The sequence below is a fragment of the Drosophila rhopaloa genome, unplaced genomic scaffold (assembly GCF_018152115.1).
Source record: "Drosophila rhopaloa isolate 14029-0021.01 unplaced genomic scaffold, ASM1815211v1 contig_3, whole genome shotgun sequence".
Taxonomy (NCBI): domain Eukaryota; kingdom Metazoa; phylum Arthropoda; class Insecta; order Diptera; family Drosophilidae; genus Drosophila; species Drosophila rhopaloa.
Genome location: NW_025335123.1, coordinates 17,859,815 through 17,881,245, shown reverse-complemented (window position 1 = coordinate 17,881,245; position 21,431 = coordinate 17,859,815). Strand labels below are relative to the sequence as shown.

Genomic DNA, 21,431 nt, shown 5'->3' with positions numbered 1-21,431 from the left:
TGAAAGAAAATACGGAGGTCTTCTCTTAGATCAAAATTAATTGAAATTCGAACTTGAAAAGCCAAAAAAATGCTGGGTATTAAACAGGAAATGAAAATCGATGTACGATGTTAAAGTTAAGGAAAACTTTCAAGTTCTAGGTCATTTTAAATATTATTTTGAAGTAATTTGACCAAAAATAAAAGAGAGGAAATCCTAATCTTAAATCATAATTATATCACTACAATTTCTTTCTGTGTACTGCATTCCTTGAAACGTTTATGATCAATTATTACTCTGTCTTATTATTTTATTAAAGCCATATTGGCTTTGGAAGTTTTTTTCCTTCGCTCATCATCTCTCAGCTGCCACATAAATTATGTTGTTGGCCATAATTATAGCGCAACAAAAAATCAGTTGTTTATGGAGTTTTTCTTGCCGGCATTTTTTGGTTTTAAATAAAAATGTCCACAAATTGCAGTGACGACAGCTGACAACGAACGGACAATTTATGCAAATTGCAATTGCCAATTGGGAACGACACCAAAAGCTCAAAAACTCATCTGCCACTGCATTTACGCCACTTTGTCGGCAAAACAAAAAATATATATAAAAAAAAACTATATACGAAAAACACAAAAACAAAAGACCGCCGCCAACAATAACCAGAAAGGAAAACTCGTTCAGCTGATAAGAGAGCCAATGAAAGTGAAACCATGTCACAGATTGAACAGTTGTTGTGGCGTTGCTGTTTGCTGTGTGTAAATATCATAAATAAATAAGCTAAAAAAAAAAAAAAAAAGAAAACCCACAAAGAGACCAAATGCAGCTCCGATAAAACGAAAAGAAACCAACAGAAATAACAGCCATAAAAGCCATTAAAACAACACCCAGTGGAATGGAAATGGAAATTGAAACGCCAGTTGTGAGGCGTTGAAAACGATGGAAACCGATGAAAACTCGCATTTCGCAATTGTTGCACTTCCTCCTCCCGCAAATTAAACAAAACGATTGTTGCTCTTTATCTACTTCTACTTCGTTTTGAATGCAAACAGTTTACAAAACGTTTTTGCGATAAGACATCTAAGAAATCTCCACCCGCGGCGAGGTGTTGACGGAAATATCATCGCGATAAGGGCGTTATTAAAACTGCAGCGACCACTTGGTTGATATTTACGGCTTTCTAGTCTCAATTTACTTTTAAAAAAGATTTTTTAGATTAACTAGAAATTTAAGTAGAAATCAGTAAAGAATGCAGCATAATGAATTATGGTGTATTTGTTGTCAAAATTGATTTAAAAGTGATTAGAACTACATTTAATTCTGTACTACATATTTTACATTTGTTTCGACTAACTTTTCATAATTTAGTTTAGATTCTAGTGTAGAAACTTACAAATAGTAAAAAACTAAAGAACTATAATCTTTTCAAGGAAAGGTCAACACTTTCTGGTACCTAAAAATACGGAAAATGTAAAACCCACAGAGCATTCCATTAAAACGCAAAATCTGCAAGCTGTCATAGAAAATTATAGTGAAAAAAGTCAAAATATGCCAAACCATTGGAAGTGTCAACAACTATTGTTAATTTAATTATTCAATGAATAGAGCTTGTCGGCAGAGGGCGCCATTGTGCGCGCGAGGTCACCTTTTTGACAGCCATTGTCGAACTGAATAACTAAGTGAGGCAATTTATATTAATGCCACCTGATGAAGCCTGTTATGGCGACGCGAAAAATACAAAAAACATTGGCAGTTTTCTGATATTTTCAATTTTTTGGCGTTTCAACGCATCAGATGTGCTGTGCATTCTTTACTGCATTACTGTGTGTGTTTCTGTTTTTTTTTTTTGACTGCCTGCACTCGGCTGTTAATTCAATGGAACAGCCATCCTGCCCTGGAAATTTCATTTCCGAGTGTAAAAGCCTTTCAAATTCCTCCCTGCAAATCCAAAGTTTTATCCCCCGTTTGAGTAACCCCCACTGACATTGGCCAATGTAATTAAGTCGGAGCTCTAAGGGCAATCGTTTGTGCCGATGCTCCACTAGCTCCTGGTTTTCCCATTTTTATTTTTTTTTTATTATATTCTTTTTTTTTTTTTTGTGTCTGTGGTGTGGGCCACTTGAAGTCGCCAGCATTGTTTTCAGCTCAGCGCCCGCTAAAAATAGTCGAAGGCATGTGCCCTCCATCTGCATCTGCATTGGCGGCTGCATCGAAAAAGACCAGCAGCTCTGTTACAGCCAAAGGCAAAGGCAAACCCAAATGCAAAGGCATCTCCGTCAGCGATACAAAAAACACACAGGGAAAATTGTCAACCAGAAGGAAGCACTTGTTAGATACCCAGCATTACCAAAGGGATATTTACGATTTTTAAATCAGAATACACTTAACTAAATAACTTATATGATTAGGTTGTTCTTTTAAAAACCATTTGCAACAGTTATCCAATTCGAGGTACTTCTAAATACTATATTTTTAGGACATAAATAAAATATAATTCTTTATATATCTGCACCTAATACTGTTTTATAATAAATCAAATAACTATTTCTTAAATCCATAAATAAATAAACATTTCAAATCAAATTTAGTTGCCTAATATACCTGTAGAATTTCTAAACCAATTTAATGGGTGTGCGAAAAAATAAAAAGACATCGCACAATGACGCGACGAGTTTCCTTTTTCAAAGCGGCCTGCAAGGAAATGCCTTAAAATAGGCAACAAAAGGTGGAGCGACAGGGACGGGGCGAACGTGTGCAAAAGAGAGAGAGAGAGGGAGAGTTTTCTTCTGGGTTTTCCGTATGTTTTTTCCCCCGTTTGGACATTTGTTGGCATCCCAGGGCGTCATCGTCAAGTGCACGGCCCTGCGTCAAGTTGCCAAAGCAATTCAGTTGAGTTGACTCGAGTTGACTTCGCCCAAAGGGAAGGGAAAATGGCGATTGAAGGGGGGAGGAGGTGGCCCACTTGAACGGACCCAGACCCCGAACACCCCGCACCTCTGCAGACCCTCAGCCAGGCCCTCGTCCATATGCAGACCCTCACCCAGACCCATCAGCAGACCCTCGTCCATAGATTGACCTAAACCAAGACCCATCGGACCTCCACCCAGAGCTACATTCAGAAAAAAAGGTAAAGAATGTCTACTTAAATAATAATTCCAAAATTACTTTAATAATTTCTAGTGAGAAATTTATTAATTAATAGATATTTGAATATTTTTAGAATATTTACACTATTCCAAAGTCAAATGCAGAATGAATAGTGTTTAGAAGTACCTCGAGTTGAGTAAAAAAATAATTCAAGTGACAAAATTATTGAATAAAAGATAGTTTTTTTGTACAAGTGAGACGACTAATTAAAATATTCTTAATTCAACATGGAATTGATTTATAAATGCTGATTGTATGCTTCAGCATGACAAACCCTTAGAACTTCTTACCTGTTTAGGCATTTCTAACACGAAAGAAGGCAATTTCACCCATAAGGATGAGTACTTTTTTCCAAGTGTACTCGATGCAGTCGCGGAAAAGGCCATGGAATGGCAACAAAATTACATGCCACGCGTTGTGTTTAATTTAGATCTGGCGTCTTTCGCAGGGCCATGGGTATACGGGAATGCTATATCCAATCAGAGCAGCAACTAAATAATTCATGTGGGACAATGAATATCTGTACCGCCGACTGACTGACTAACTGACTGACTGACGGCCATTTCCACCTGTCTAACGACCAACGTCTAACGGCGCATATATATATTGGTATGTGGAAAACTGGGAAACTAGTTCGCAACTCGGTGGCCCATTGTTAATCACAGAGCACTGGAGCAAGATGCCAAAAGGGTCGGGGAATCGGGGGAATTGGGGGAATTGGGGGACTCGGGGACTCGGCAAATTGGAGAATGGAAAAATCGTAAAACTTTTGACTGACATTAGCAAGGTCATTAAAAGGGGGCAATTTGCAATCGAATTTCAATATCCAAATTGCGGTTAATATTAATGAAGATTTGGCCAAGTCGTAAACGATTGGATCCGGACCACACTTGGCCCAAATGTAATGGCATTCCGTTTTCATTTTTTACCCGGTGCGGAAATGCAGAAATATCCAGGTGCGCTTTTCAATTCCGCTTTCCCTTAAAATATGTGCTTAACAAAATATTTTACTTGCCAATTGACATTTTGTGCTTATTGTTGATTGTTAATAACGATTTTGAAGCTTTTTGTGCCTTCTCTTCTGTTGTAATCAAATAACAGCAAATAAAATGAGTTTGAAAATGAATGGTTAAGTGAAACAAATACATTTTTTTAATGTTGTATTTAAATTTTGTCTGAAAAGTGAGAAAAAATATATTTCAGATATATAAAACGCCTTAAATTGAAGTGAAATCTAAAGAAAAATTAAAGCAATGTGTTTTTAAAAATATATTCAGATTGTTTCACATGTTAAAAGGTTTTCCTTTAAGAAAGAGAAAAATGATTCCCAACTTTTCCGAACCAAAGTCGTTTTCTTTTGCCTCAGCTGGTCATCAGCTCGCTTTTGCAGCTTTTCATCAGCTTTTCACAGCAAGTCTTGCCCAACCTCACACCACCCACCGCCTGTTTGGCCCATTTTCTTTATTTTTCCCAAACTTCGCACATTAACACCTTTCGGAAAATCCCTGGCAAAGTTTTCAGCTTTGTTTCCTATTTTTATTGGTGAGAACTTAAAAAACACTTTGATGGAAATTTAATTTTCACACCAAATCACCAAAAAAGAATTCGATTGCGATTGACTGTGTGTGCGATGTGAGTTGAATACACTTTGAGTGAGTGCAAATCTTTGGCCAACAGACAGCTAACAATTTTCCAACGCTCGCCGGCGATTGAGTCAACAACACTTGGCCGAAATTGCCCCGACTACTTGGCATTTTAACCCAATTTTCGAGCAATTTTAATTGCCAACGTACAGACAGTTGCCCAGTTAACAGTTTTCCATTTTATTAATGAAGTCGTAAAGTTGCCAAAGTTTATCACTCGGCTGCGATTTTGTGCAGCTGTTCGCCAGGCAACCGATAAAGCCAAAGTCCGCCCAGGTTTTTTTTCCGATCTTTTTCCATTTCTGTTGTCTGCCTGCCTAATTTTTTGATGTCATTAATTTTGACCATCTCCATTTCCATTCCGCGTTCGCAGTTTCTTTTGGCCCGGTTTTTCTTTGGCTCAAACACGCAATCTTCCGAAAGCAGGGGAAAAGGGGGAAAGAAAGTGTGTGGGGGGGAAGATAGATCGATCAGTTTGCGTTTCTCCTCATCAGCATGGTTTTGGCCAAGAATCGATCGTGATTAAGGCAGATATCTTTAATCCGTCCCCAAAAGTAAAACATGAAAAATAATTTACAACTCTTTGAACAAACTTAATAACTTTATTTGCGACTTCAGCAACTAATAATAAAATATTCATAAAAAAGTTTAAGTCTTTTAGATGTGTTTTAAAATTTATTGAGTATTTAAAACTTCATATTGAGAATGTAAAATCACATTTTAAAATGAAGTTTTAATTTTTGAATTGGAAAAACTAAAAAAAGGAGCAATAATGTATTTCGATTTGATAATGGCTAACCCAGTTACGGGGTAATTTCGCACAGTGCACCTGAAGAATTTCGCCGTCTTAATCCAGCACTTCTTTAGCACTTCCGCCTGGTCCGCCCCCTTATTATCACCTGCTTCCGCTCATGAATATGCAGGATTAGCTCATTATCATCCGTCCGATGTTTGGACTGGAGGCTGGTTTGCCGTTAGAAGTGGGCTCTGCGTGTGTGATTTACATTATAATAATTAGTTTATGACAAAGGCACGCGCTACTTTGACTTTCCCTCCCATATTCTCCTCTATTTTCGCCGCCCTACTTTTCACTCAGCCTGTTCTCGTTTTCCTCTTGGTCCTGAGCATCAAAATTGCAAATAGAAAGCAATTTCCACACTTATTATGGCCTCGTGTGTTGTAAATGGAGGTGGAGGCGGTAAAATGGAAGGGGTTTTTGCAATATATCCATATGTGAGATTCCCTTGCCTTGTCTCCTACGATTTTGGGATTTTCCTTTTGGCGGTGCGCGTAATGAGCTTCCGCAAGCATCTTCTTCCACATTTACACCGAGAAAAGGCTACAACCTTTTATTTATGGTTTGTAATAAAAAAAAAATGATTTATTGCAGGGTTACCTTAAATCCGTTGGATTTTACTTCTTGTTATCAGCTGGGCAGACTTTTTCAATATCCAATATGCGGAGTATGACCTTGCAAATTGCAGAAAATGTTAAATGCTAAAAGAAAATTACGGAAATCAAGTTTAAAAGCTATTATTAAACACTAAATACGTAAAGGTCTTAGTGACCACTTTCCATTTTTAGCTGTTTTTAAATATATTTTTTTTTTGTGTAACCCCTTTTTTCCTCGCCTCTCTTTAAACTCCTTTGGCTACCAGCTTTTCCCTGCAGCTGGCTTAGAAAACTTGCTAACTTTGCTGAATTTCTGCCCCTGAGCCATACTTTTGCCTCGGGTGCAAAGTAGAAAGAGGTGGGCGGGGCTGAGCAGTGTGGGAGGAAATTAGTGGGAGGGGCAGAGGCAGGGGCGGGGAAAAAGGGGGAAACGTTGGCTGCCCGCTGCTCAATTTCAGACACACTCGAAATTACTTTGCAACTCGTGGCTGAGAGTCGCACGAAGCCTTGTGGCCTCATTAGAACCCCTCTGGAGAAATGGAGAATCGGAGAAACGGAGAAACGGCGGGAGAAAGGGCGTAACAGCAGGTGACTAGTTTCCAGCTACTTAACCATTCTGGCCTGCATTCTGCGCTGGACTGAAATATTTATGAACCATCTCGGGCCAGAAGGGCACATCAAATGCAGCGCCAACTGAGACTCGAATGTTTTCTTGCAGCTGCAATACCCTTGACTTGGGGGGCTTTCCAAATTGGCCAGAACTTTACGAGGTATTTTTGGGCACAACGTTTCGCATTTTCCCGCAGTAATTAAATCTTAATATACGTTGGACTAGATCGGGTTTAATTTATGAGCAAGAAACGATTTTATTGCAATTGAATTGAAAAGTGCAGTGATTCATGAACCAACTATTTTACCTTATTCCTTTTTCTGTTTATTAAAAACTAAATATTCCTTGTTTAATTACCAAACCTGAATTCAGTAAAGTGCATTCCCTAAAAGTTGCAAATAATTTGATTAAAATGTGAAACTTGGTCCGGCAACAAGCAAATGGTTTTCAGGTAAAAAACTTTTATAAATTCCCTTGACTGGCATTGAAACGAGTGGATAAAGTGATTTAGTAAACGAAGCTGGCATATTTGTTTTAAACAAAGTTTGACTTGCTAAATATGGGGTAATACATTAAACTTTGTAATTCATTGTGCGGTGAGGTTTTAGCTGTGTTATTATATATTTATAATAAATGTCGGAGGCTTAGCAGACTCTTATTTTATTAAGTCTGCTTTGATCAGTCCAATAAAGGCTAGGTTATTTGTTTTAAACTACCATTGACTTGGTGCCATATGTTTTCTGTTTTAGCCAGGGTATTCGGAGACTTTGACCCATGGAGGCTGTGAACCACACAGTCTTTGTGGTTTGTCATTTCAATTAGCAATGGACTCGGATACGCCTGACTTTGTTTCTATGACTGTTTGAGGTCTGTTTCTGGTTGCTCTGTGCTCCCCTGTGGGCGTGAAATGAGTTGGCAAAACAATAAAGAACAAACAGATATGGGAACGTGTGGATGTTTGTAATTTGTATAATTTAAGTGAGCATTAGCATTTGCAGAGATTTCTTTGTTGCGAGCATTCTGCATTGGCATTAATGAGTGGCTCATTAATCACTCGCGGCAATTGGTACCGAATGGAATGAATAAGTGAACGAATGAATAACTCGGTGACTGACTGACTGAATGACTGACTGATGGACCAAAGGCAATAGTTGTGCCAATGTAAGGTAAACAAAACGAAACACGCCGAAAATATTGCATGGGAGAATCGCGATTTTTCGGGAGACTCCCCCGCGGGCTCACATGGCGTATGATTAATTTTTCACAATCATTTTCCATTATGCAAAAAGTCGCGGAGGTGGCTTAGATGCACCCAAAGGGGTTTCTGCTTCTTTTTTTTTTTCGTTATTTGCGTGCCATGGCAGGAGTTTGTTTTTCGGTTTCCGTTAACTGTTGCACATTGCCGTGATGATAATTAATGAGCCAGCAGTGCGTATACGTGATGTCGTAACAGGCCAAACAAAATCGAAATCCGAAAACGAAGTAAATAAATTACATAAACGGCAACTATGGAGATTTCGATGCGTGTGCGTGGGAGTTGTCGAAAATAAGGATGAGAAAATGGCGAGAATGCGGGAAATGTGTGTCAGTGTCCCAAATACATTTTTATCCCAAATTGATTTATTTACATAAATTATAGTGTTCAAATGCGCATACCGAAAAAAAAGAACAACAAAACATCTTACACATTAATGGGTTTTTTTCTTCGTTAAAATTTATTAAATTGCTTCGTTTAAGTTATTAATTATTTTTATTTGATAACATTTCATTATTTTTCGTGTTTTTTTTTTATACATTTTTGTATCATACCCATTTTCTTCCAGTGCATTAAAATATTCATACTTCCTTATTTTGCATATCACCTCCTCCTCCTCTTTCAAAGTTATTTAAGATTAATTAATAAACTCTCCCTCGGCCGCATTTGCGTGCTTACAGATTATGTTAAACCAAGTGTACGCAAAAAAAAAAAAAAGACGAAGGAAAATATGTTTGCCAACAATCAACTTAAACGGTACCTTGCCACGCCCCCCGCCCTCCATTTTCCACTGCTCTTTTCAATATGTAAAAAGCGAGTTTCCGCCCCCGCCTCCTCAAAAGTTACACAAACTCAATTTTGTAAAAGCAAAATTTGTCTCCCTTTTTTTGGGCCGTATATATAATGTAATTTTGAAGATGTTTTCACATTTTGCGCAAAATATTTACACATTTTTCCCTTCCCCTTTTATTTCCTTTTATTTCTTTTATTTTTGTTTTGGTTTTTCCTTTTTCACACATTTGAAAGGGGATTAAACAGAGGGGGTATTGGGGTGGGATGTGGGCGGCAAACCGATGGACTGAGCTGAATTTGCAATTATCACAGCTAACTGAACCCGACTTGTCACCACATCCCCATTCCGCCGCCGTCCACTGGATGATTAATGGTCGTGAACATGACATCGAGTTTGTCTCGAATCTGCTTTGTTTCTGCGGCCATTGCTGTGTTTCTCCATCTGAATCTCAATCGGAATCGAAATCGCCATCCTAATGTTTGTTTAGAGCTTGGCTTCTGAGTGCACTGCCAGAAAAAGCCTTAATAGTTAAAATTATATTTAAAGACACATACATTTTTAATACATCTTTAAGCTAATATAATCGCTTGCTTTCGCTTTGCTTATTTCAATCAATTGGCCACACTGAATCCATTAGTGTGACCATGCGAAGTGCAGAATGTTGGGAGTTGTGTGAAAAGAGTGGTCAAGAACATCCGTTCTTGTCTATTACAGTTTGTATTTACCACAATAGCTCACCGTTTCTCGCAGTGCATTCCTTGGGCCTGACAGTTGTCTCTCTAATGCCGTTCTGCTGGCTCCGATGCCATGGTTCTGGCGGAGTGGTGTGGGTCTGCCGAGTCTGAGTAGCTGAGTGGCTGAGTGCCGGAGTACGTGGCGCAGTGTGGGAGTTGCTGCTGGCTTTCTGGCCATGGCCACTTGGCGAGTAACCCACACGATGCCAGAATGAGTCTTGGCCAGAATTGGCGGCTTTTCTGGCTTTGATGCCCACCCCCCTTCCCCCTTGCCACTTTTCCAGTCCCCCATTTCCAGTCGCAATCCCAGTCCCACGCCGCTGAAATTGGCGGTAATCGCGAATGGAGACATGACGGCCATGGCCAAATCCTGTTTGTGCTGCTGTTATTCACCGACTTCATCTGCATATGGCCCACAATTGCTGGCAATTAACTCACTTGGCCAACGCCACATAATTGGTAATGCTTTTGGGGGAATTACGTCACCCAGGGAATGTCCAAGTATTGAATGTCATCTATTTATTGGAGTGCTCGGAACTCAGAAAACAGGATTTTGCATCAGCAAATCAAAGAAACTAGTAAACAAAATGAGATTTATAACGATTGAAGATTTCCTTGTTAGTTCTATGAGGTTTTAACTTTGTGGACCATTCTGGCTACTGTCGGCTTGAAGCCAATTTATGCTCTTTAAAATATGGACTTTTGGGAAATGACCATCTAAGATGTTAATTATAATGATTGATTCGACTTTTTTAAACAAGGAAATAATATATTATTTGTATTGTTTTTTTTAATTGATCTGTTTTATACTAATCATATGTTGTATTGTGTTTGCCTTTTACAGATGAACACAAACTGAACTCCGGCTCATGGGAGGACACCTTGGACGAGCCGCACCACCACCACACGCACCACTCGCACCACCAGCACCACTCGCACCTCAGTCATCGCCAGCAGCACCACCACCAGCATCAGCAGCAGAGCTCCTTCATTGGATCGCCGCCGTCCAGTGCCAGCATCACCACCGCCCAGCTGCATAGTGCGTTCAGTCGGCGGATTGCCGAGCAGCGGGAGCGGGATCAGAGGGATCAGCGGGATCAGAGGGATCAGCGGGAGGGAGCGGGCTGCAGCGCAGCCACAATTGCCGGCGGAAGCTTCAGCGCCAACGGTGGCCAGGCTGCCGTTGGTGTTGGCGTTGGCAGCAGCAGCAGCTGCGGCAGCAGCAGCGACCGGGACACCAAATCCCCCTGCCGCGATCGGGATAGGAATCTCGACCGGGAAAGAGAGAGGGAACAGGAGCGGGACAAAGACAAGGAGCAGGAGGAGGAGGAGGCGGTTCTCACCGAGGAGGAGCAGACCAGCAGCAGCGTGAGTTCGCTAAGTGCCGGCAACCAACGCAATTCGCAATTGCGTTCCACCTTCAACAAGGCCAAGCAGCATTTGTCGTTTGACAAATGGCGCACGGCCGCCACCGGAAGCGCAACAGGTTCCGCATCCGCCACAGCATCCACATCTGGACCAGGATCATCGTCCACTGAGAACAATAACGCCGCCGCCAGCAACATGATTATGCGCAGGGCCAGTGCCTGCACGATGCCATCGAGTGGCGGAGGAGGAGGAGCAGGTGGCTCCCAGCGGGAGGAGGCCACCACTCCGGGTGAATCGCCCGGTGGCCGCCTGTCCCGCTGGTTCTCCATCAGGCGCGGCTCCTCGCATCAGTACGATGTGGGAGGACGCGATGGTCGCCACTCCACCGCCTCCAGTTTTGATACGCCCGATTCGGGTTCTGGGAATTCGCCGAGCACGGGCAAAGCCAACTCCGGTTTGGGATCAGCAGGAACCGGCGGACTAGGCCAAGGAGCAGCGCTGGACGCCGCCTCGCCACAAAAGTTGGCCAATTTGGGAGCCAGCAAAATGATGCCCGGAGTGCCAGAGGTGAGTTTCCAATGAAGAAAAGCAACCTTTACTTAACATTTGTATCACCTTCTTGCAGTCGGAGGATGATGAGGCCACCGCCAATCGCTTCGACATGGACCTGATGATGACGCCGGGCAGTCGGGCCAACGGGACCGCTCGTACCGCCCACAACCGGCTGATCGTGCCCATGTTGCCGCCCGCCCCCGCCGGATTGTCCCAGCAGCAGCTGAAGAGGCGCCACATTGTGGCAGCCATTGTGCACAGTGAGAACTCGTATGTGGCCACCCTGCAGCGACTAGTCAATGTGAGTACGAGTGCTTAGGATAATGGCCACTTGATCGGTTACAAAATCAGAATATATATGTTAAATAACACTGCACGGCCTAGATCATAGCCCCATAAAATATAGTAGCTTAAATCAAGAATCGTTCCATAATAATCAACTAGATCTGGAATTTTGTTTTATATTGTAGAACTAAACATGCTTCATATACAGTTCATACTTTTTGCCAGAGTTCATATTTTTTGGCCAATCATATACATTTTATTTTTACCTATTTAATTTAATGAAACTTTGGAAATTTAGGATATTTGTTTAGTTGAGAATTGGACCAAACTTAGAGATGTCTACGTTTTAGGTTGAAATAAGCTAAGTTAAATTAGGATAGATATAATTTAGTTTAAGATATTCTTCGAAATGCAGTTGGCCGAATTAGTTGCCTCTTAGGTTTCCATTCCCTCTACTCTTGGAGATCGTCGATCTCTTGCCGATCCAGACTCAAGTCTTGATCTGGATTTTCCGATTCCTCCTCCTCCGTGCTGATTTCCGTTGGCATTTCTCCGGATTCGGATGGCACTTCTTCGGACTCTGATGGCACTTCTCTCGACTCTGATGAGACTTCTTCGGATTCTAATAACTCATCTCCGGTTTCCGGTTTCGTTTCGCCACCCATCAGACGCACTAACTCCGGGTCGAAGGAGAGTTCGAAGGGAAAGCTGAGTCTGGGTATTTCGAAACTGTGCAAGTGGTAGACCCAATCCACTTTATTCTCCGGCGGTTCGAGTGGCTCATCCTGGTTGTCCTGGTAATCGTGGTTGTCCTGTCTCGCCTGATTGTCCTGGTTATCCTGATTGTCCGGATTGTCCTGGTTTTCCTGGTTATCCTGGTTGTTCTGGGTATCCGGATAGTTCTGGATATCCTGGCTATCTTGGTTGTCCTGAATTTCCTGGTTATCCTGGCTGTCCTGGTTATCCTGTTTATCCTGGTCATCCTGGCCATCCTGGTTGTCCTTGCTGACCTGCTGAAGCAGTTTTTGCTGATCCAGCGCTGCTTGTGGCAGCTTCCTGGGATGCCCCTTCAGTTCGTGGTACATGTAGATGGTATGTCCCGGTCCCGTCTCCTCCTTGTAGGCATCCTCTTCGGTGATCCGTTTCGTGGCCAAATCGGGCGTCATTTTGGTGTCATCGACGAGTATGTTTAAAGTGAGGGGCACTTTCATGTACACTTCGCCAGTGACTTCGTCGGTTTGAATTTTGCCAAATTCCTCGGCATCCTTGCTCGAAATGAGATCCAAGTGGTGCACCTTTTTCAGATCCCAGCGAGCGATTTCCTTGGGGTCGGCCCGATCGAACATATTCGATTGCGATCCTCCCGAATCCACTCCCCTCGAGGTCACCCGAAACTTGTGCAGCTGTGGCGGCCTTATTTGCAGGAAGCCCTCCTCATTGCCCAGTTCCACATACACCTGAATATCGCCCAGAGCCTTGGCAATGGCCTCACCCTTTAGGGACTCCTCACAATCCGGCTGCTGCTCCTCCTCCTTGTCCCCATCCTTCAGAAGCTGCTGGGTCTCCAGAATCTGCTCCTCCGTCAGGTTGAGGTCCTTCAGGCTCATGACTCTATATGACCGGGAAATCTGCTTCAGACTTGTAGAAAATTCTCTGATATTTTGTTAGACAAATATATATGTTATAGGGTTTTTTGTTCCGGTTGCGAAAAGTTGAGATAATGTGAATAAAATTCTAGTGTAACTAGATGTAGAAAAAATTAGTCTTAATTAGATATTTAATACTACTACACCATTAAATAAAATCATTTTGTTTTGTTAATAGATAATCTACTGAATTTCTTGTAGATTACGTAACATCACTGCATGCCCTTGCAGTTAGACAACCGTAGTTACCCCATTTAACCACCGACTAATATTAATCTCATGTCCAATCATTTGATCTCTTTACATGCCATCCTCTTCCCAAAATGCCATAACTGCCGATTTCACCGTCATAAAACAACCAACTATCTAACTAATCACACTCACTTACTCGCCCACTAACCAACTAACACACACACACCCGATTTGAACCCAAAATCATCATTTCACCCACAAGTAGTTACAAAATTAGAAAAATCAAGACAAGTAATTACTCGTAAAACAAAACCCAGATTAAAATCTAAGCCAAAACTGTGAGAAACCTATTGAAAATCCAGCGCAAAAGAGATTGGTAAACCAATAAATAAAAGGTGTTGCACCAATCCTGAAATAAAAATAAATAAATAGTAAAAAAACAAGACAATAAATTTATTAAATTTAAATTTGGAATGAATACAACTGCAGCCAAATTTAAGAATATTTAAAATTAGGAAATTAAAAACGATCAAATTAAATTGAAATGAAAATCTTTTTATTTTGAGATAAAGTTTTTAATCATGAACACTTATAAAAACAAAGACTAACAGGAAATTGGATTTTAGAAACTGCAGGCTGGTGTAACTCCTTCTAAAATGCATTTCTAAAACTGAACTAACGACCATTGTGTGCTGTTCTAATCCCGCAGGATTACAAGAAACCGCTGGAGGAGTGCAGTCCGCCGGTGCTGAATCCGGTGAAGATAGCCACCCTGTTCCATTGTCTGCCGGACATCCTGCATTCGCACAAGTTGTTCCGGATCTCGTTGGCGGAGTGCGTCCGGAATTGGGATCGTGACGAGAAGATCGGCGATTGTTTTGTGAGCGCCTTCGGGAAGCCGCAGCTGCTGGAGATCTACTCCGGTTTCATCAACAACTTCTCGGCGGCCATGGAGCTGGCCAAGATGGAGGAGAAGCGCAAGTCGGCGCTGGCCGACTTCTTCAAGGTCAAGCAGATCAGCGCCCACGACCGCCTGTCGTTCTTCGGATTGATGGTGAAGCCGGTGCAGCGTTTCCCCCAGTTCATCCTCTTCCTGCAGGACCTGCTCAAGTACACGCCGCAGGGCCACCACGACCGGATGTCCCTGCAGCTGGCCCTCTCGCAGCTGGAACTCCTGGCGGAGCTGCTCAACGAGAGCAAGCGGGAGGCGGAGCAGTATCAGGCCTTCAAGGAGATGCTCGGCCACATCTCGGGCACCTTCAATGCCCGATCCCTCAGCCTGAGCAGCGTTAGTGTCAGCGACTCCGCCGGCGGCCACCGGCCGAGGTACTTACTCCGCGAGGACAACGTCACCCACATGGAGTTCAACCAGGCCGGCTTCATTGTCAAGTGCAAGCAGCGCCGGCTGCTCCTGCTCAACGACAAGGTCATCTGCGTGTCGGTGGCGCCCAAGCAGTCGCACGACTTTGGGGCCACCGAGAAGCTCACCTTCAAGTGGATGTTCCCGGTCAACGATGTCGAGATCGTCGACAACAGCACCTCCGCCACGCTGTCGAGGATCCTCACAGCGGGTAAGGATCGTGAATCGTGGATTGTTGTTCATTCTTAATATTATTATTAACTCTTTAATGTACAATTTGCAGGTCTCAATCGCGGCGGCAGCTTGAAGTCGAATGGCAGCAGTGGCGCCAACGGCAGTCCCTATGCCAACAGCACGCTGCCGGGATACGGAGGAGGAGGTGGGGGAGGTGGCTCCACCGGCCTGTCCGGATTCGGAGACCCGCACAGCTCCCCGGCCGCCCAGCTGACCAACGGGGCCGACAATTTGTGCAGCGAGATGAGCACGCTGATGTATGACTACGAGGTGATCTCCCGCATCCAGGATCTGGTGTGCAGCCTGAAGGGCAGCTACAAGGAGCTGAACGCCAACACGACGCGCAACGTGCTCAACCTCATCCAGGGCTCCATCCAGCGCAAGGACGAGGAGATGGCCTGGGTGGACTCCTGCTGCCTGCAGCTAACCGGACGCCACAAGTCCGGCAAGGAGGAGACCTTCACATTCCAGACGCAGACGCCGGCGGTGAAGAAGGAGTGGATCACGGAGCTGCGTCTGGCCCAGCTGGCCCTCGATCCGAACAATTCGCCGGCCTGGGAGCGGGGTGGCTCCCATCCGCAGTCCGCCCACCACCACCATCCCCACCATCATCACCATCCGCAGCAGCATCCGCACGCGGGAGCGGGGGATCCCCGCCAGACGCAGGAGCAGCTGCAGCTGCAGGAGGCCGTCCAGCAGAAGCAGTCGCGCAAGATGCCGCTCTTTGTCAAGGCGATGCCTGTCTACAAGTCACAGCATCAAACCGAGGTGGGTTTCCCCCTCCAGATCTTTGTTTCAATCGCATGTATCTATAATCCATGTCCTTAATTTCCAGGTGCGCTGTGGATGCTACTACAGCATCGCCAATGACACCAAACAGAGCGGGAATGCGCGACGCCGGCACAAGCAGCTGAACTACCTGTGGATGTGCAGCAGCGATGGAACCTCCTCGCACATCACCGTCCTGGCCCAACATCCCCAGCAGGCGGGCAATCTTCGCGAGGCCGGCGCCTTCGATCTCTTCGAGACGCAGATCTCTGCGCTGGAGTTTGTCAAGGGATTGGATCAATTGAGGACGCGCGACGAGCCGGCCAGTCTGCTGGGCGATCTGGTGTGGCTGGGCACGGATAGTCGCAAGATCCTGGTCTACTCGGCCCGAAATCCGGAGCAGGAGGAGCAGCTGGGCAGCTACTCGGTGCCGGGTGCAGTGCAGCGGATCCTCTACCATTTCGATGCGGTCTACGTGGCTCTTTCGGGGGCCACCGTGTTGATATTCCGTCGCGGCAACGACGGCGTGTGGCAATTGCGCGACCCGCAGACCATCAAGCTAGGCGACTCCGACTTGGCAGTGCCCAGCCTGCTGCCCATCAACATGTGCATCTACGCCTCGTGCGGCAACCGGGTGTACGTGATGAACGCCCTGAACGGCGAGATCCAGCGGAGCTTCGAGGTGCAGCACGGGGCCAGCCAGCAGGTGAACCTGATGGCCCACTCGGGCATCGGCCTGTGGATCTCGCTGAAGAACTCGACGATGCTGTGCCTCTACCACACGGAGACGTTCAAGCATCTGCAGGACATCAACATCGCCTCCAGTGTCCTGCGGCACGATGGCAAGAAGGAGCAGCCGCTGAACAACAGTTCGGTGTATGTGACCGCCTTGATGGCCTGCAAGGGACTGCTCTGGGTGGGCACCAATGTGGGCATTGCGGTGACCATTCCGCTGCCCCGACTCGAGGGTGTGCCCATCATCAGTGGCGGCATCAACATGTCCTGCCATGCGCACTTCGGCCCCATCACCTTCCTGCTGCCGCTCATCCCGAAGGTCTATCCCGCCTACAAGCCGCCGCCCGTGGGCGTGGCTCCCTTGGTGCCCAGCATGGGCGACGACCTCCAGCTGCCGGCCATCGATGCGGATCCCAAGATCCAGGAGCTGGACGACGGTGCCGTGGTGCTGCGACGCGATCTGGCCAAGGATGAGGTGGCGGCGGTGGTGGCCAGCAGCAGTAGTCCCGGAGCGGATTCGGCGGCCTCGTCGCCGCGCAGCTCCAAGCTGGACAAGCAGAACTCGCTGGACCAGAGCTTCACGGCCAAGATACGCGCCTCGCTGGCCAATTCGCCGGCGTTCCACCGCAAGCGCTTCCGCGACGATCCCAATAGGATGTCTAAGACTTTGCCTCGTGGCCTGGGAGCCACTGCAGCAGCTGGCGGCGCAGGAGGTGCAGGAGGAGGAGGAGCAGGAGGAGCCAGTGCATCGGGCTCGGGAACCTCAGCCGGGAACACCTCGCAGCATGGCGAGCATGGCATCTGCGATGTCTACGGCCTCTATGGCAAGCTGATATTCGTGAAGGAGGACTACGATGCGGAGGAGGGCAACCAGGGCAACCTGATGGACATGATGTACGAGGGGATGAGGCGCTCTGATCCGGAACTGGCCGCCATACCCGGCAAGGTGTGCACCCTGGACCGGCGTCTGCGCATGAAGGCCTCGCGGCCGAGGTCACTGGACCTGTCCAACTGGTCCGTGGACTCCAAGTCCTCCAGCCTGTACACCTCGTCGGGCAGCGAGGAGAGCATGGGCATCCGGCACTTTGGCGGCCGATCCGTGTCCCGCAACAGCAGCAGTGCCAGCCACAAGACCTCCGGCACGGGCAGCGATCTGGGCAACATATCCGAGAACGGGCTGATGACCACGGCGGACATACACCACCACCAGCAGCAGCAACAGCAGCAGCAGCAGCAGCAACAGCAACAGCAGCAACAGCTGAATAGCTCGGCCAAGCCGGAGGAGACAAGCAGACTGGGCACAGGAAACCCGGGACTGGACAAATCCGCCGCCGCGGTGGCCACGCTGAAGCGGAAGCAGAAGCAGAACACCAAGCAGCAGCAGCAGCAGAGCGCCGACGGGCCGAGGACCGTGATCACCCTGATGGGCGGACGCGGCTACTGGCGCCAGATGTGGTACAATGGGGCGGGCGGATCGCCCAGCCATAAGAACAGCACCGGAGGCAGTGCATCCGGCTCCAGCGCACAGGCCACGCAGGCGGGCAACCCCAGCTGCTCGCCACTGACGGCCAACTCCAATGACGCCCACATCGTGGTGTGGGAGAAGAAGTTATAATCGCAGGAGCTGGTGTGCTGCTGCACCCTTCAGCAGCATCCCCACCAGCACCATCCGCCGCTCACCGAGCTGTGGCGCCGCGTGGGCGAGCAGCAGCAGCAGTTGCAGCAGATGCAGCGCCGTGGCCGTAGACGGGTCCGCTTTCGGGGATCCTTCATCCAGCGCGATCGCAGCGCCGGCAACGATGGTGGAGCAGGAAGATCGGCGGGACAGGGAGCGGGAGGCAGCATGTTGGGTGCCAGTCTGAAGCGACTGACCAAGCTGAAGCGCGGCGGCAGCCTCAAGGAGTTCTAGATTCGCGTGTACATTGTTTTCGAAATTTAGTTTGTAGCTCTTAGGCTTACGATTAGGCACAAAAACCCGGCGGCCACATAAATCACTAGATTTTTTTTTTTATTGCGTTTGCTGTAAGCGGGAATATCGAATATATATTTATTAGCGGCCCTGTTCACGTTTCCAATCCAATTCGGAGAATCACTTGGTCCCGAAACTCGAGTATTCTAACGACTTCTAAACTTTTTTTCATATATAACAATTTCATAAATCTAAAGTTTTCTGTTATTCAACTGATCAAAGAACTATAATAAAGGTTTGTCTACCTTTAAATGCATTGATGACTTAGAAAAAGTCTACCTAATTTCCTAAATTATATTATTGAAAAGAACAATCCTATTTCGTTGTTCTAAAATCAGAGAATTTCTTAATATTATCACTTTTCGCTGAAAGTATCTACAAAAGTTTAATTTTCCCTAAAACTGTCTAAGATTATTGTTTCAAAGCCGTTTATTGCACTATCAACAATATTCATGTAGTTAAAAGCCTTGAACTATTGCTAAAGATTTTCATTTCATTTTTGGAAAACCATTTTTTTTATGATTTCCAAAAACCTTGGAAAAATAAGTTAAATTTAGTGAATTTCGTATTTAATCAGATTTAAGTCGACCTTTTCCAAACCGATGTGGAAATATCTGCGAGCTTTTGGGAGAAATTTAGTTTGAATCCGATTTGGAAATGGAAGCGGCTACAGGGGTGTATATATAGCGAATGTTTCTGGAGAAACCTAGTGCTTAGTCAGCTTTTTCTCAAACCTGAACAGCCAACTATCTCTTTTCGTTCTTGATTTTCGCGTAAGAATGTGAAACTTAGCCCTAGGGAATATGTTTTTTTTTTCGTATGTAGTTCATAACTGAATATCCAAATATACAAGTGTTTTTTTTTCGGTAGTTCTGTAAGCATAATATGTTACATAGGATATAACTAGGTCGATAAGGGGTTAAGCACACACAAGAGAGCGGCCAAGCCAACAAGTTAAGGGGAAATGATGTTGTCTGTAAGCAAAACGAAAAAGCATTGTTAAATTATCCGGGAAACTGTCGAAAGAGCAGGACTTGCGAATGGTGTGTACCATGGTTATACAAATGGCTATTTGGCCCCATTTTGTAACCATGCAGGGCACTTCCTTTTCATTTTTTTTGTTAACATTTTCGAAGTCGAAACTCTGAAGCAGCTGGCAGCACTTCCCTTTATATATGTATTATAACGAAATTAGAATTAAATGTACTCCCCGTTTATGGATAAACCCAATTTGTAGTACTCTAATGCCTGTATTTGTGAACATTTACAACAAGCAAACAAGAAATAAAAACAAAATGTTTTTTTTTACTTTGTCAAGTAAATTTATATATATACAAGAGTAATGAAGCGAACAAGGAATATCTTATATATACACAAAAACATACTTATATACGATTTACATCTTTAAAAATATACATGTGCGTGTGTACAACAAGAATATTTAGCTAAAAATAATAAAAAGAAACAAAATGTTTTATCGAAGATATTTTTTGTGAGCGATATCTTTTGGATACACATATAGAAGTCAGGCATAATGCAATTATGTAACTTTTTGTATCATTGTGCATATTTACACACTCACACACGAATGCATACACACACATACGCGTTAACGCACTCATCTACATATATGAAAATAATATATTTACCTATATATCTACACATATTTACGGGTTCCCCGGGGAGCCCAAATGTACATGTACTTGGATGGCATATTATTCGGCCTCGTTTGTGAACTATCTATCCACAGCGAAACCAGTTGCTTTGTCGGTGTTATACAACAAAAAGAAGAAAAAAAAAACAAAAACAAGAGCATTGTATGTATTCAAGAACAAAGAAAATGTATTAAAATATTACAAAAAAATATATCAAAGTGTGTTATTACTCGATCCTTTTATCGGAGTGGTAAACTTAACATTTTATATCTTTATTCTTAAACGAATATAATTTGTCCATATTTAAAAACATCTTGGACTAACATTTGTTTTTGAAATTGTTCAAGTGCGCGGCTTGATTCTGATAAACTACTGCATAATTTTGTGCTGATAAGCTATACGTCTACAGTTTAACAGCCACTGTTCAAAGATAAGATACTTTACAGTTTGAGATCTAGCTATCCTGCAGGCACACTTTAAGAGCCACACGATTGTTCAGTAGTTTTGCAAGATATTTTTGCAACATATTTTTTCTTATTTTGATTGGGTGTAAATTTTCTGACTTAAGTGTTTGTTTCTTATTTAGGGTAAAGATTTTGTTGCTTCCAAGCAAGCATTAGGTTACAATACGTTTTTTTTTTAATAGTAGTATATGCTTTTTGTATAATTGGATCCGGAAGCTAAGCTTTCACTTTGCTTATTATTTTATGCAAGGCAAAACCTTTAGTTGCATTTCTGCATTTTACATAACCCTACATGACTCTGCACATGGAAGGGCAAAAAAGCGAAAGTTTTTAATGCATTTATAATATAGCAACTTTGCAGAGGTAAAAAGGAAATACTTCCAGAGCATCAGATACTTTTGAAATTGAAAAACCCGCTTCTCTAGAGGAACAGATACATAATTTACTAAAAGCTTTAATGTTGTTTGTTGAACTTTGCAGTTTGTATATATTTACATTTATGTTTGCCAAGGGTTACTGGTTTTATTTAAAACAAATGTTAGCAGGAAATCATACCTTATGTCCTAACTGAGCTTTAATATTTGGCTAAGCTATTTTAGTCCTGTTTGTTAAAAAAAAAGCTCTGGAGATGTTGTAAACCAGGAATC

General features: G+C 44.2%; 2 protein-coding genes across 2 annotated transcripts in view; one reads left to right on the top strand and one right to left on the bottom strand.

Moving 5' to 3' along the window:
- The window catches only part of LOC108045217, an 81,860-nt gene extending 61,329 nt beyond the window's left edge, over positions 1-20,531 (top strand). The window contains exons 2-6 of the mRNA XM_017124451.2: positions 10,401-11,491; positions 11,550-11,777; positions 14,309-15,170; positions 15,243-15,961; positions 16,029-20,531. Coding sequence (XP_016979940.1) covers positions 10,401-11,491; positions 11,550-11,777; positions 14,309-15,170; positions 15,243-15,961; positions 16,029-18,311 — 5,183 coding nt within the window. The 3' untranslated portion in view covers positions 18,312-20,531. The remainder of the gene's footprint in view (positions 1-10,400; positions 11,492-11,549; positions 11,778-14,308; positions 15,171-15,242; positions 15,962-16,028) is intronic.
- LOC108045218 (transcription factor SPT20 homolog) lies at positions 11,801-14,024 on the bottom strand. The gene has a single exon (XM_017124452.2). The coding sequence runs from the start codon at positions 13,366-13,368 to the stop codon at positions 12,214-12,216; it is 1,155 nt and encodes a 384-aa protein (XP_016979941.1). The 5' UTR covers positions 13,369-14,024; the 3' UTR covers positions 11,801-12,213.
- Positions 20,532-21,431: the final 900 nt, after the last annotated feature.

Bases quoted from the DNA above. Each gene is read 5' to 3' on its own strand.
- LOC108045218 (XM_017124452.2), bottom strand. From the start codon at position 13,368: ATGAGCCTGAAGGACCTCAACCTGACGGAGGAGCAGATTCTGGAGACC.